This window comes from Lonchura striata, chromosome 2 (assembly GCF_050655825.1).
Source record: "Lonchura striata isolate lonStrDom1 chromosome 2, ASM5065582v1, whole genome shotgun sequence".
NCBI classification, from domain to species: Eukaryota; Metazoa; Chordata; class Aves; order Passeriformes; family Estrildidae; genus Lonchura; species Lonchura striata.
Genome location: NC_140704.1, coordinates 93,193,429 through 93,208,792, shown reverse-complemented (window position 1 = coordinate 93,208,792; position 15,364 = coordinate 93,193,429). Strand labels below are relative to the sequence as shown.

Sequence of the window (15,364 nt, the reverse complement as noted above, 5' to 3'; positions counted from 1 at the left end):
GCTGCCAGATGACTGATGCACACACGAGCAATTCACAAATCTTCACTGATATCAGTGATAGAACCATGATCCATACCAAGTTCTTTGCATTTGTTGGGTGCTTGCTTTTCAGCTGCATTTCACATGATGAGAACACAAGAGAAAGAAAGACCAAAAAGAAAGGAAGTACTTATAAATCTACCCTGGAAAACAGGTCATGTCCAGTTTCTAAAACTAATTTTAAAAACCTGAGAAGCAAATGAGTGCTATCAGTTCTGGAGATATACATCCACTTTTTTCAAATTAAAATTGTCAAGTATAGACATGCTTCTGATTGTATGTGTTTTAACTTTTTTGCTACAAGAACTGACTCTGCTGCAAATGACCTCCAGTTTGCACTGCAAAATTTAAATATGAGCCCATGTTAGAGAAATCTTAATGATAAAACATCTCTTCTTGCAACTGTTGTTGCACCTGTTGTTGCATGTTCCTGAGTCTGGGTGAGCAACTCCCCACAGAGCCCTCACTTGTCCCTACTCTAACAAGGAAAGCAATTTTTAAATATCTCACCATGTACATGTGAAAGAATATTACTTTGAAATACTGTTCCTTAAGCCAAAATTTTTCTTTCAAGACCAAACATTACAAAAGAATAAATACATTTTACACATATCCTGGAGTGAAAAATAGACAATAACCAGATAGCAGACAAAAAAGTCAGTTAGAAAATTAAAAAATTATGTTGTTGTGTAATATTTAAGCAATGTTAAGGTTCCCCTCAAAGTTACCTTTCAAAATAAATATCAAAAGAAAATAAAATTTCTAACATTGTCATTCAGTTCTTACCTAAGCCTTAAGGAGTTCCAGTAAATTATACAGTAAATAATATATGCTTGGATTTTAAATTACTTAATAACACCAACTGCTAAATAAATGTTTTTCATGCTAACTTCATTCATGCTGTTAATCCTAGCACAAATTACACCAACACTGACTCTACATACATGTGATACACAGATCAGTCCAAGCCCAATGAAAATCCTATTAGAAAAAGATCATTTGGTATCATGATCACAATCATAGTCCCAAGTAGTTTATTATTATTTTAAATACACAATGTATATCTATGTATGGAAAACAACATTGGGTTTAGCCTGAGAAACTAAACTATGTCCATGGCAGTGGAAGACTCACTTGTTCAATCCTGTGTCCTAAACTAAAACCAGACCCTTCCTATTCTTCTATCAGTAACGTGACTTCAGTGGGTGATCATGACCTGTGAAATTACCTTCTCTGTTATACACTCTTCTAGAGAGATCATCACTGTTCTCACAGGACCTGAGCAGTTCTAAACCTATTCCATTACTTGCTTACCAAAAGAGAGATTAAACCTTGTTTAGAGTTACCAAAGTTAGTAAAGATGTATTAAAGACATACCTCCTCCATGGCTCTGACAGAGATATGGGAACCTCCAGACATTTCCTAAACCCACACAAAACCCTACACACGTCAGCATGTACTGTGCCTTGTTGTCCCATTTTGGTCTGGAGTCTGCCTCTTCTTTCTCAAGGACCTCAAGTTCTGCAAGGGAAGGTATCCTGTCCTCCAGGCCAGGATTGGGCAGCTTCAGTTTGACCATGTTTTAAATTTCCTGCCTGAAAGTGCTGCCAGTGAGGAACAATGAGAAAGGCAGCTTGTCAGAACCCTGCTCAAAGAGAGAGCATCTATTTGCTGTCTTCAGCTATATATACTGAACCTTTGGCACTGGACTTGTAAGAGCAGGCTGGTGGTAAAAAGAAGCGTCAGCAAATCATTCAATTGACCAAGTCAGCTCTGACACTTATTAATGCTTTATCTGCCAAGGTTTTATGGAACAGTCTGTTCATCCACTAGAATACATTGATTTCAGCTAATGTAATTCAGGAGATAATTTGGCTATAAACCCTAATCGTCTATAAGAATATGTAACACCTCTTGCCACTCCCCTGTTTAAACTCACTTAAATACAAATATAGTCCTAGCAAATGAGCAATAGTAGGATTCCACTGGACTCAGACTAAATATGGAGATTTCATATCATTTTTTATTGGGAAGATAAAGTGATTGTTACTCACCATCACGTTCAGTTTCCAATTGTCTATGCCTGCAAAATTGTATGTTTCATAATAAATGTTTCTCTGTAACAGATTGTACCCTACTAAACATTCTGACCAAAAGGATGGAGTATGAAAGGGATTATAAAATCTGACCTTTAAAGTCATAAGCATAATCTGCTTACCCCAACACCTCCAATCAGTACAGAACAAGGTCTGAAGAACATGTCTTTTTTATAAATGGGCTTGAAATCAAGGTCCCTTCACCTTTTCAGTGACCTTAGATATAGTGGTCAAAAATAAAAAAAAACCCACTGGTTAACAAATATCACAGATACTACTCCTATCCCCATTATTTCAGCAAAATCATAACAACACTGTTCCCTTTGAAACCTTGTTGTTTTCAAAAGATAAGTTACTTGTCACTGAAGACTAAATATAAAATCTAACACTGTATATGTAATAAGAAATGTTGTCAGCTGCAGGCTCCTTGCACTGGGTGGTCAAAGTAAAGAACTAGGAGAGATCTTGTAAGTCCAGCCCCTGGAAAAAGAGGTGAACATATTGTAGCATCCCTTTGCAATCTTATCATGTTTGTTCAAAGTTGATTCCAAAGGCTGTTCAATATCTTTGGATAGAAAAATTACAAGAAAAAAATCTTCATCCTTCACGTGGACAACTGTATACAGCAGCCCATACAGATTTTGCCTGGGTCTTGCAATAGGTATTATAATATTTCCCTAACATGACTTGAAATACGTCTCAGTCTGCCTAGTGATTGCACTTGCTTTTTTCATGACCCTGTCAGGACTGTGGATGTGCTATCTCCTGATTGACCACTGGAGCAGCAACTTTCTTCTCCTTTACTGATTCCAGCTAAGGATTTCCTAGCTTGTGGCAGAACTTCCTTTTCTAAGTTGCTGAAAGCATATGTTCACATTTTTCTGCTACTCCAGTGCACTGAGCTGCATAGTTCTTCCTGAATGATGCTATTACAGCATTCCCAATCTGAGAATGTGTCAGGAACATTTAATTACCAAGGTAGTATTTTTTGTCCTTAGTCATTAGCAGAAGAATAACAAAACATTGCTCCTAACTGATCCTTCAGGATCTGCCTTAGCAACCTCCTCTTAAATCATCATTTCTTCTTTCAAGCACAGTTTACTATCATAATTAGATTTTTCCTAGTTCTTTGTTCCCAGAGTCATCACAGAATCATAGAATGTTCTGGAAGGGACCTTAAAGGTCATTTAGCTCCAACCCCCCAGCCACTGGCAGGGGGACATTCCACTAGACCAAACTGCTCAAAGTCCTCACCCAGCTTGTGGATGGGTCATCCACAACTTCTCTGTGCAACCTGTCCCAGTGACTCACCACCTTTGTAATGAAGATTTTCTTCCTATTATCTAATCTAAACCTACTCTCTTAAATTTTGAAGCTATTTGTCTTATCACTGCATGCCCTGTCAAAAGTCCCTTTCTGGCTTCTTTGTAGTCCCTTTAGGTACTGGAAGGTGCTCTAAGTTCTCCCTGGAATCTGCTCTTCTCCAAGCTGAACAGCCTCAAGTCTCTCAGCCTGTCTTCACAGGAGAGGTGCTCCAGCTGTCTGATCATCTTTAGGGACACCTCTGGACTTGCTCCAACAGGTCCACATCTTCCTTGTGCAGAGTGCCCCGGAGCTGGATGTAGCACTCCAGGTGGTGACTCACGAGCACAGAGTACAGGGGAGAATCACCTCCCTTGGCTTGCTGGTCATGCTTTTTTTGATGCAGAATTTGGTTGATTCATCTCCTGGGCTGTAAATGCACATTGTTGGCTCACATCCAGGCTTTATGCCAACAACTTCCCTACAGTCCTTCTCTGCAAGGGTGTTCCCCATCCATTTGTCACCCAGCCTGTATTTGTTCTTGGAATTTCCCTGATTCAGGTTCAGCACCTTTCACTTGGACTAGTTGAACCCCATTATGCTCTCATGTGCCCATTTCTCATGCTAGTCTGGGTCCCCATGGATGGCACCCTTCCTTCTGTTGTGTCAACTGCAACACTGTGTTCATATTCTATCTCCTATTTAATTCAATTAATACATCTAGTTGTGATCACGTGGCAACTAGACTACTGAAAATTTCTCTCTGCTAAGTTTCATGAGCAAGCAGCTTCTATCAGGATCCAAAAATACAGTTCTGATTGCCATACATTGAGAAAATTATCTTTTTGAAGAATTTTATCTTTCTCTGGTAATGCAAGGTGCCAGTGGTTGTTAGTTATCTATCAGTTGTTAAATATTTGCAGAAGCAAATACGCTGGTCTGGCATCTAGCTCAAATGTCTTTATCAGTGTAATAGCATGGCTAATGACCTTGGAAGACACTGTGGCTTTTTCTGAAGGTCTTAACAATAGCAGTGACACCAGCTCCAGTATGTTCCACAGGTGTTGTCTATATTGCCACCCTGTGGACTGGAACAGGCAAGTTGGGGCTGCCCTTTCCTTGTCACAGTCACTTATTTATTCAACAGAGCCCTTTCCTGTGCTCTAAGGTAAACTCCACCTTCAAGAGATGCTAAGCCTATGTTTGGCAGGTCCCACAGGCCTATTAGGGCTAATAAATCTCTATGAAATTCATCCTTTCATTATATAGGCTACTACAGAAAAAATGTGTTGCTTACTGCTAATTATAAATGCAGGAGAAAACAGATCTTACATTTAGATTGGATTACTTGTGTTAAAACATTTATAATGACACATTTGTTTTTTTTGTCTCCTACTCCCTTATTAATGTACTATTGTTCAAAAGTTTAAAAGGGCTATAAAAAAAAAGCCAACTTGTCTTGTAAACAACAATTTTATAAAAACCCAATTAAAAGGGAAATATCCCCTTTATAAAAATCCTGTATCTTGCTGGAATATACATACATAGGCATTTGTGGAAGAATGTAGGCACAACTCCTTTTCTTAGATGGATGTGTCTTTCATCTCACGGGATGATGATGATGTTATGAAAGAATATGAGACAGGGTGGCAATAAAGAAAAGAAATGGTAGCAGAAAGTTACTGGGATATAAATCAGGACCACAGGAAGGACAGAGCCACTCGTTTCCTTTTGTGGGGTCAGGTGTGGTCATGGTGCAGTACCACGTGGGCCAAGGAACTCCTGGCTATGGGCAACCCTCAGAATGTGGTGGCAGCCTGGCTCCACACAGATATTCCCAGCTGGAAGACAAGCTGTCCTCCCCTGCAGCTCACCTGCTGCCTGACACACTCTACCAAATCAGCTGCCTGGCAGCTGCTCCTGCTGTGGCCTCCTGGTGCCAGCACAGGAACAACTGGGCCAGCACAGCTTACTTCCAGCCCTTCAGGAAGATATCCCATATGGAGAAGGACTGAAAGGCGGTTGTAAGGAGGTGGGAGGTGGTCTCTTCTTCCAGATAACAAGTGACAGGACCCAGAGGAAATGGACTCAAGTTGTGCCAGAGGAGTTTTGGATTAGATAGTAGGGAAAATTACTTCCTGGAAAGGGAGGCCAGGCTTTGGAACAGACTGCCCTGGGAACTGGTGGAATCACTAGCCTTGGAAGTGTTCAAAAGGTGTGTGGATGTGGCACATGGGGAACATGGTTTAGTGGTGAACCTGTTTGGGAAAATGATTTGCCTCGACTATCATAGAGGTCTTTTCCAAGCCCAGTGATTCCACGATTCTGTGATTCTAAGGATGGGTTCTTCTCTTCCCTGAGAGAGCAGGAGCAGTAGTTTGAAGGACCTGGCTGAAGTGCTTGTCTGCAGTGCTTGACCCTCGCCTCCTCCACCATGGAAGCAGCCACAGCCAACACCAGGACATGCTCTGTGCCAAGGGTGCCAGGGACACTGCAGGCGCTGGCAGAGCTGAGCCAAACCAGACAAAGGCTGGCCAGAACTATGGCAGCAGCTGGACTTGGTTTGCTGGACTTAGTGTGTACAGTTTCCACCTTTGGAGCTTGAAGTATTTCATCATACTGTAAAGGAGGATTTGAACAGAAAACAAGTGCTCAAGCAGCTTGTCTTCTTTTAAGTGTAAGTCCAGCTGCTGACAAGGATCAAATCAGAACAGCTGACAGAATTAGCAGGATTTTGAAACATCCTGATAAAGACGAATCGCCAGATTTAGCAGCAAAAATAAATTAAACAAAAGACTGGAATTCAGTGCTAAAAACCGAAGTTTGAAGCCTTGGGTCCTAAAAGATTCAGCAGATTGCTTGTGCAACAGCTTTCAGATCAACTTGCTTGGTACAGTTTCATAGTAGTGTATTAATTGTTTCTATTTATGGTCACAATAAAGCATTTGAGATAATTTAAAAACAAACTGAAACCTTTTACAGCTACACAAAGATATGTACAGCTATTCTCCTGTGAAGAGCAGGGAGTTGGACCTGATGATCCTTCTGGGTTCCTTCCAATTCAAGATATTCTATGATTCTATGACTTTTCTGCCCTCCATGACAGGCTGAAGGAGACTGTCTTGGGGGAAGTTTTTTAATCTGGATCCTGTGAACAGGAGGACAAATAGGAAGAAGAAGGACAGGAGTATTCTTTTGAAAAAATAATTCCTTTCATATAAAGCCAATGAGAAAAGCAGAGGCCACTGGCAATACACATTGTTTGCAACTACATTTCAGGTTGCAATCAATAGTTTCAGACATGAAATGCAATATGATCCTTTCATTGTGATTCTGTCATGCCTGGTATGACATAGGACAAATCTGTAACTCCCCAGATATTTTCATCATTTCTTGTAATAACCAGGTTGTTAGCACTAACTACATTATTTTCTGACCCTCTCAGTACTGCAGCAGGTACTGGAGTGAAATCTTACAGTTAATTCTATAGCAATATTTTACCAGCCTTAATCCCATTTTCTTTCCAGTCAGCTTCTACTTTGTAGTCAAAGCATCACATACAGCAATACAATTACTCTTGCTTGTGTAATGAGCCTAAACCAGGAAAGGATGGAAATGTAAAGATGGAGAAGGAGAAGGAGAAGGAGAAGGAGAAGGAGAAGGAGAAGGAGAAGGAGAAGGAGAAGGAGAAGGAGAAGGAGAAGGAGAAGGAGAAGGAGAAGGAGAAGGAGAAGGAGAAGGAGAAGGAGAAGGAGAAGGAGAAGGAGGAGAAGGACTTAAATGAAATAATGTCTGTGACAGCCTATCCTTTAAAATAGGTGGAGAAAGCACAAAATCCTTTTACAAGCTGCCAAAATCCTTGACCAGATGTGCAAAAAAGGGGCCCCAGGCTCAAAAGCAGACTCAAAATCTCCAGCCTAGGGGATGATAATGACCATCTTAGAAAGGGAGATACACAGGCAAAATATTTCAGAGCTGCTTAGTTTTAAGGGTAATAAACAATCGCAGGTGGTCATGCAGTTTACCTTGTCAATAAATGATCTGTAGATCTTTAACTGGATCTAAGTTTTATGCTCTGTTGTTCTCAAACTCCACCTGATAAGTAACCAAAAGGCACAGCTCTCACAGCTTCTCAGCTGGTATGATTGGATTTCCTATGTGAGTGCTTGAAAGCTCACACCAGCCCACAGCAGTTCAAGCAAGGATACCTAAAGACTTTGGAGATATCCAGTAAACTTTGGAGGCTAATTTTCTTCCCATGAGATGATAAACTTCTACAGATTGGAGAGAAGTTCCAACTTGTGCCAACAAGTATCACTGCAAGGGAGAAATAAAACAGCACTGAGGTATTGGAACTCTGTCCCAGACTACTGGGAATTCAACAGAGGTAGGATGTCACACACAATGACTTCCACATGCATCCCATTCTGGAGTGGTTTTATGGTGACAACAAGTTTTCTTAATAATCTGACATGCTGAGAAACTTTCAGTTTATGTTTATTGTGAAAGTAGCAGTGTTCCTAGCCACAGAAAAATTAAAAGGGAAGAAGCTTTGAACAGCATGTGTGGTGCAGTTCATCCAGAACTGAGCTGACACTGATGCCCACGTGGCCTCTTTCTCCTTTTTATCTCCCAGAAAGACACAATCTTTATGTTTGTCTATACTGGTAGTTTGCCTAATATTTACCTCAGTACATATATAAATATTTATCTGAAGCAATATTAGCTGCAGCAGCAGCATATTTTATTGTTTTGCTCTTCTTTTTGACATCAGGGAAATAGATGTATATTTCACTATATGCAATCAGAAGATCACCAAAATATTGCTTCCATCTTTGGACTCATCTCACCTTTGGAATAACTTTGGGGGGAAATACAGGTAAGGACCATGGGGTAGAAATGCTTCTGTGGACAGCACCAAATTGATCTCATTATTAGCGGGCTGGAGTGCTTCTTCTATGAAGAGCTGAGCAAATTTGGGTTGTTCAGCCTGAAAGAGAAAAGATTTGAGGAGACCTTACTCCAGCCTTTCAGTACTTCAAGGGGGCTTATTATGAATAGGAATAAAATTTAGCACAGCCTGTTGTGATAGGACAAGGGATAATGGTTTTAAACTAAAAGAGAGTTGATTTAGACTAGACATAAGGTTTTACAACAAGGGTTTTGAAACACTGGCATAGGTTGCCTAGAGAGGTGGTAGGTGTTCATCCCTGGAAACATTCAAGGTAAGGCTGAATGGGGCTCCGAGCAACATGTTCTGTTTGGAGATGTCCTTGCTCATTGCAGGTGAGTTGAACTAGGTAAGTTTTAAGGGTTGCTTCCAACCCAAACCATTCTATAATGGTCAGCATCCCCCTAAATTTCTTAGTCAGTGAAGTGCTACTGCTTGGGATCTGTCTCACCACAAGTGTCTCTCTTCCAGCAGGCAGCAGAACATGTTGACAGTTGTAGATTGCTTCTTTCCATCTCCATTAAACAATGAACAGTGCTCTTTAATCGAGTTTGTCAAGGTTTTCTTTTCCCGTGCTGCAATACACGATGAGGTGCTAGCAGGTTGCTGAACTACATCCAACCCCCTGTGCCTGCCGCCTTTGCACAGAGGTCTGCCGCAGCGCCCACCTCAGTGGAGACAAGTTCGTTCTGGTTCGGTCACCGAACACCGCGGTTTTGCTCACCTTTCTTGTTACTACCCCAGAGGCGCTCGGGCCGGAGAGCTCAGACGGGGCAGCATTAGGAGATGCGCTCCAGCGGAGCTCATGGGAACAGAGGATGCGGCTGCCGGCTGGAAGAGCCATCAGCCACAAGGGGGAAGCAGCATCCAGCGACACAAACACCAACCACTGCAGCCGAGCATTTTGTTGACTGCGGTTAAGTTTACAGGGGAGGTATCCCAGAAATGTAAACCTGTTAGGAACACAAGAGTGAAGGGGCATTTTTCCAACAGCTGGACAGCCCGGGTGATCTCAGCACGGGGCTGTTGGGGTGCATGACTGTGAACAGCTGCCACCACTGTTCTTAGACTCCATCAGCTCTCTTCAAACTCTTCCATCCACAGACTCCTTGTTTCCAGAAGCACATTTACTTTCAGTTTACCTTCAGCTTTTGTTGCAGCTGTTTTGCTGCGTGAAGTGGCCATTGCCTCATTGCTGAACTACACTAAATTTCAGTGAGTTACTTCTCAGCAGGTCTATCTGCTGTCTCAGATATGCACTGACCACTGAAAGCTCCTTGAGCAGGCATTAAATGACCAATAAGTGTGAGCCTTGGCATGCACACCAGCAAAGCCTTATTATCATCCAGCTGCACCACAACTGCAACTATAACCTTGCCTTTCATCCTCTTTTCACAGCAATCACTCAAATTCCTTTGATTCCACCACAGTACCTGAACTGTTGACCACTGTTTCTGCCTTGTATCCTCCACAGAGGAACAATCAGTTTTCTCATCCTCACACAGGAGTGCTCAAACTCATGCTTTACAGAGCCAGAGGATGGTGAAGAACTGTGTCAAATACAAACAGATTGAGGATCCTTTATTACAGGAACGAGGATTTCCAGAGTGTCTGAACAGAGTTCTAGAGCACCTGGCTTGCAGCTCTTCATACAGAGACGAAGATGAGGGAAATGAAAAGCAGCTGACATGCAGAATAAGACATCTGAGGGATTCTGGAGGAAGGCAGAATATCCTACACAACATTCTGACAAAGGAATATTCTCAGTCTTTCAGAGGGATGGTCACCTTTAACCCCATATGTTTAGTTGTTTAGTTAATGCTCCACACCTACCTGTTTAACAGTGTTCTTTCCTAAGAAAAAAAAAAACAACTTATAAAATATTCTTTTCTCAGCACCAAGACCAAAGATTTTTACATGCTCATTTAAAAAAAAAAATTACAATTTGGAAAGTCTGAATAAAGTAGCAAATTCCAGTTCCTCTACCCACATTGCCCAAGTTACAAAACAGTCCAGAAATATGTAAAGGTTTCATTAATTGTTATTGTTTAATAGCTGAATGATAATTTTATAATAAAAATAAGTTCATTAAATACTTTGAAAACAAATTCTTCTACATATGTAAATGGGCAGTTCCAAACAATGAACCAATTCACCGATGGGTAACATAAAACTTACATTAGAATCTTCAGAATAACAACCTACAAAGGGGAAACATTTCTAAAATACATTGCATACCCACAGACATGAGTTTTGGAAGAAACTAACAGGACCAGTGATTCTAAATCAGTTATACATTTTTAAAAAGTCTTCTGAAAGAACCCTTCTGTCTTGATACATGATCTTCAAAGTGTCCATGAACAATAGTTCAATTTGTACAAACAAATTACACTTCTAAAAAAGAGAAAGACCTTCACTACGTTGCATCCAACCCTGTACATTCAAGTGTGTAAGGCTCGAATGTACATGTTCATACTGAAAAAATAGTATTTTACCCTTGATTACATTTTCTTTAAACATTTTGAGTGATATGAATAACAAACTATGAAAAAGCGAAAAAGCATAAAACCTTTAATCTTTTAAGGCTAACTTATACAAATTCAAGGCATCAATCTCAAATACACTGGCACCGATTCACTGTCTGCTCTTAGTCAGCTGAGGAGCTCAACTGCCTGCAGGAAGGCGTGAAGTGTACCACAGCTGGACGGTCACTTTCCACATCCTCAAAGAACTACACACGGGCTGTTATTCAAACTAATTTGTTCTCCTGGGCAATTAGGCTGCGTGCCTACATCCAGCAGCAGCAGCTTGGCTCAGGGCGTCACACATGATTAGCAACTCGAGTTGCAAAAGCATCTCCCAACCAGAACATGCTTGGCACCCTGACAAACTGTGGCCCTTCTGGTGTTTGTGATCTCTTTTTTCCTCCAAGTTTGTCTACTAAAACTTTATTTTAAAAAATGAATATGATAAAAGGATTAATAAGTCAACACAACAGTATAATTTGTACTACCAAGGTGAGCAAAATTTCAGCTGGAAAACCAAGTAGCTGGGAAGTAACTATTCTGCTCAAGAATTTTGTTTCATGTTAGATATTTCTACTTAGTAATTGGATTAAGTTGTGCACATTGTTTCAGAAGATTTATCTGCTCTCTTCTGTGCTCAGACTAAAATGAAACCAGGAGAAAATAGTAAGAGGAAAAACCCCACATCTGCAGGAAGATTGGCATTCACTTAGCTTGGACTGCTTCCAAGCCATGGTTCTACATGATTGCCTAGTGCAAGCACATTTGTCAAGTCTAGCCCTCAGTAAATAATAAACTGCTAATTAACAAACTTACAACCTACTAGCACTAATCCAAGTCAAGTAACAGAGAAGACCAGATGTTACAAGGGTAAACACTGCCTCTTTGAAGTCTAAGGCTGGATTAGAAAGGGCGAAGAAAAAATTCTTACTATTTTAAATACATGGCACATTTGAAAAAAGGTGGATCCTACTGCTAAAAGAACCCAAAGTATATTCAAAGTTCTATGAATTTGAAATGCACTGGGTTCTAAAGTTTTGTTTGTTGTTGGATTTTTAAATATGTTTCTTTTTTTTTTATTATTTCACTGTACTTACTATTTTATTACCAAATCTATTTTATTTTACCAGCTAAATTAAAAAGTTCCCTTTCTTAAAGGTTTGCAAAGCTTGTATATCTGTAGGCTTTCATGGTCATGTGTATGTAAAGTGGTGAACCACAAGCACAGAATTTCAGAGCTGCAGAAAAGAGTATATACTTCAGTTCTGGGAGAAGGGGACAGGAGAAGAGAGAGCAGCAGCTACCAGTTCAGGCTGCATTTAGGTTCCCATCTGCAAATAACAAACAGGACCTGTCCAAGGCAGAGCCAGATGCAATGGCAAAGAGGTTCCTGCAAGCAACCCAGGCGGCAGCCAGTGCCCCGAGAGGCAGAAGCAGCAGCATGGGGACATCCATAATGGTGGCACATTGTTGGGCTACAACTAAAACCTTGACTGAGAATAAAATAAGTATTCTTAAGATATCTTCAGTGTATGAAAATATAACTTCCAGTTTATACATTCCCTAGAATTTGATAATGGATCCTGAGTGCCAATGAGACATCAATGTTTCTTTATGTGTTACTTGAATTAGCAACTTTTGGATGTTTAATTCATAAAGCACTAATTGTATATTAAGCTGGAAGACAGTGCAAGACTGACTAATCTGAAACAGGATCAATCTATTCCACCCTCAGAATACTTTCACATACACTTACACACACACACACACATACATGTATATTTATATATTTGCACATACAGACACGTAAGGTTCACGTGCCAAGCAGCTGGCTCCAACAACATCTCTCCCAAACATATGCCTCAAAGTCAGTCTTGCTTAAACCAAATTTAAAAAAAATAATGGTAATAAAAAAGACATTGTTGTGACACTTGTAAAATGTCAGAGATAAGGAGCACAATGTGCTATCACACCTGGGGGAGACAAATGACCATTCTCTGTTGCTGGAGTGTGACCATAAGTGAGGCAAATCCCTCTAAACTGAGTTTTCTTTTGCTGCTTCTGATACCTGGGGAGTTGGTGTATCTCTATACTGTAACACAAACACACTCACGGAGTTCAGGAGCATGCACAGCTCACCAGAGCATCTGTTGTTAGTGAGAAGAAAGGCACCAACACTGCACACGTCCCATGCAAATACAAGTGCAAGGAGGAGGAGAGACGGGAACACAGCAGAAGAATTTAACAGCTTCAGACTACAACTGTGATTGTCCCTACCATGCATGGTGGATTACACAGCGTCCCACTGCTTCCCTTACTTAGCGTTTTCCTAACATGGCCTTTTCTACCCTCTTGAATTTCTGCAGTTCAACAGATAGCTCCCAGTATCTCAGATACAGCCACATAAGCTTTCCATTTTGGCTTCTGGTTCTGTTCAGCACATGGCCACAGTAGTTATCATTTTTGAAAATATCTTTTAAGCCACTCTCCATATGCAAAGCCATAGCAACAGGATTAGTTGCTGCTTTAACTAGCAGATTTTTCTCTATTTCTAGTCTCTGACCTCTGGGTACTAAAAGACTGCAGTAGATGTCCTGTCTTTCCTTCAGTCCCTCTTCAAATTCTTTTAGTAAAATATTGGCTCTCTGTTGCCACTCTTCTTCCCTTGCCAGGCAACTCTGGTACAAGGTACCTTCTGCTCCAGAGCGCAAAAGGACTTGTTTTTCTTGCTCCAACTTCTCCTGCTCCAGTTCTAGGAGCTTCCTCTCTTCTACTAGTTTGCGGCTCTGGGACACGAGGGCTTCACGGTAACTCAGGGTCCTGTTGCATTCCTTTTCCAGCTCCACCTCCAGATGAGCAACAGCTCGACGATTCTCCGTGATTATATCCCGGTATTTGCCTTCCAGGTCTTTTTGTAAAGTTGACTCTTTTCTGTAGTACTCTTGCTTTTCCTTTTCTATTTCTTTCTGACATTCTCTGGTCCAGATCCAACCTAGCACACATAAATGAGACTTCAGATACAAGTATAACATGTAACAGTGAGGGGTATGATTAATTAGCTATGCCTGAAATGAAGCTACTAAGTCCTGCCCTCCACTTCTATGTACATGTCCCCACAAAATATATTTCTGTGGTCCCTGTTTCACAGTGAGTCACTTTAAATGATCATGCTTTCTCTGAAATAAAATACCCCTATTCTTTTATTGTCTATACTAGCACTACTTAGATTACAGAAGGAAAATGAAGTCATGGAGAAACTAACTGGAGGTTTCCGATGTGGACACTGCGTGGAGAATTTTCTAGGCCCAGTAAATAAATACATCAGTAACATCTGCCATTGTTACCTCTGGGCTCTCCAGCACATCCTGAATCCATTTTTCCTGAGATACCTTTGTAAATTGCAGCTTATTAACTACGGATTCATCTCCGCGTATGAAAAGCGGTGTGTGCCTTAGCGATACCAGCAGCCTGGCTGTTTCCAGCACTATAACCGAGAAGGCCTGGGGAGTGCCCAGGGGGGCATGGCTCTGCCCGCACCGCTCCAGGAGCCCCTCGGGCCGGGCCCCGGCGCTACTCACGGAAGGCGGCCAGGCCCAGCATGGGGACCAGCAGGGCGTAATTCCAGCGGCTGCCGTCATCGCCGGGACCGCGCCGATTGGGCAGGATGTTCCAGTTGGGAGGGTCATTCATGTTATTCATGAGGGCACCTGCGATGCACAGAGGAGAGGCGCGGCCTCAGCAGCGCGCAGAGGGGCCGGGGCCGCTCCGCCGCCACCGTCTCCTCCCGCTGGGGGACCGGGAATTCTGCCCGAGCCCTTCGAACGGCGGCCCCGACTCTTGGGAGCTTGGCCGCGCCCTGAGCGGCAGCCCCGGCCGCGACACGGCCTGCCAGGCCCATTCCCGTTCCCATTCCCATTCCCGTTCCCATTCCCATTCCCGTTCCCACTCCCGCTCCCGTCCCGCTCCCCCCACGGCGGGACCCCCACGCACGAGCCCGGGAGCGCGCGACCCCCGGCGCTGCCACTCACTCGCCGGCCCCGCCCCCGCCCGGCCCGGCCCATCAGCCGCGAGAAAAGGGGGTGGACAACAAAGCCCGGCCGGGCGCGTTTTGCCCCATTAGCGCCCGGGGCCAGGGGAGCCCTGAGCGGCGTCTGCGCTCCAGCGGCGGGACTCGCTGGGTCTGCTTTTTGTCCCAGAGAGACAGCACGGTCTTTCCTCCACCCTCCTCAAATCTCATGTCTACCAAATGGTGTTTCTCGCGACTTCAGAAAGTTATTCTGGCCTGTTTATTATGCAAAATTTCAGGCGCTGTCAGACAAAGAGGCAGAATCTTACAGTATTGGAGATCACCAGGGAAAAATAGAAAAATAATGGCAGTAACACAATCCTAGTATTTTTTTTTTAATGTTCTTTACGCTCGAGCTGTTTAGAAAGCTTCCGTCACGTTGCGT

At 42.3% G+C, this 15,364-nt stretch overlaps 2 protein-coding genes across 4 annotated transcripts in view; both read right to left on the bottom strand.

The window, feature by feature from the left end:
- Positions 1-10,279, bottom strand: part of LOC110469749 (sodium-dependent neutral amino acid transporter B(0)AT1) — a 29,251-nt gene extending 18,972 nt beyond the window's left edge. The window contains exon 1 of the mRNA XM_021528791.3: positions 1,417-10,279. Within this exon, the coding sequence (XP_021384466.1) occupies positions 1,417-1,618 (202 nt within the window). The 5' untranslated portion in view covers positions 1,619-10,279. The remainder of the gene's footprint in view (positions 1-1,416) is intronic.
- A 138-nt stretch (positions 10,280-10,417) lies between these two features.
- CCDC127 (coiled-coil domain containing 127) lies at positions 10,418-15,149 on the bottom strand. Of its 3 annotated transcripts, none has more exons than XM_021528735.4 (3): positions 14,942-15,149; positions 14,492-14,620; positions 10,418-13,905 (listed from the first exon to the last, which is right to left on the bottom strand). In XM_021528735.4, exons 2-3 carry the CDS (start codon positions 14,610-14,612, stop codon positions 13,232-13,234), a joined length of 795 nt encoding a protein of 264 aa, XP_021384410.3. In that variant the 5' UTR covers positions 14,613-14,620; positions 14,942-15,149; the 3' UTR covers positions 10,418-13,231. The 3 variants fall into 3 exon arrangements, with proteins under 3 accessions (XP_021384410.3, XP_021384409.3, XP_031359850.3); XM_021528734.4 differs by having other exon boundaries at positions 14,904-14,980; XM_031503990.3 differs by lacking the exons at positions 14,492-14,620; positions 14,942-15,149 and adding an exon at positions 14,258-14,485.
- Positions 15,150-15,364: the final 215 nt, after the last annotated feature.

Bases quoted from the DNA above. Each gene is read 5' to 3' on its own strand.
- CCDC127 (XM_021528735.4), bottom strand. From the start codon at position 14,612: ATGAATAACATGAATGACCCTCCCAACTGGAACATCCTGCCCAATCGG. The intron at 13,906-14,491 runs GTGAGTAGCGCC...TATGTGTGCTAG, and splicing joins GCTGGGCCTGGCCGCCTTCC to GTTGGATCTGGACCAGAGAA.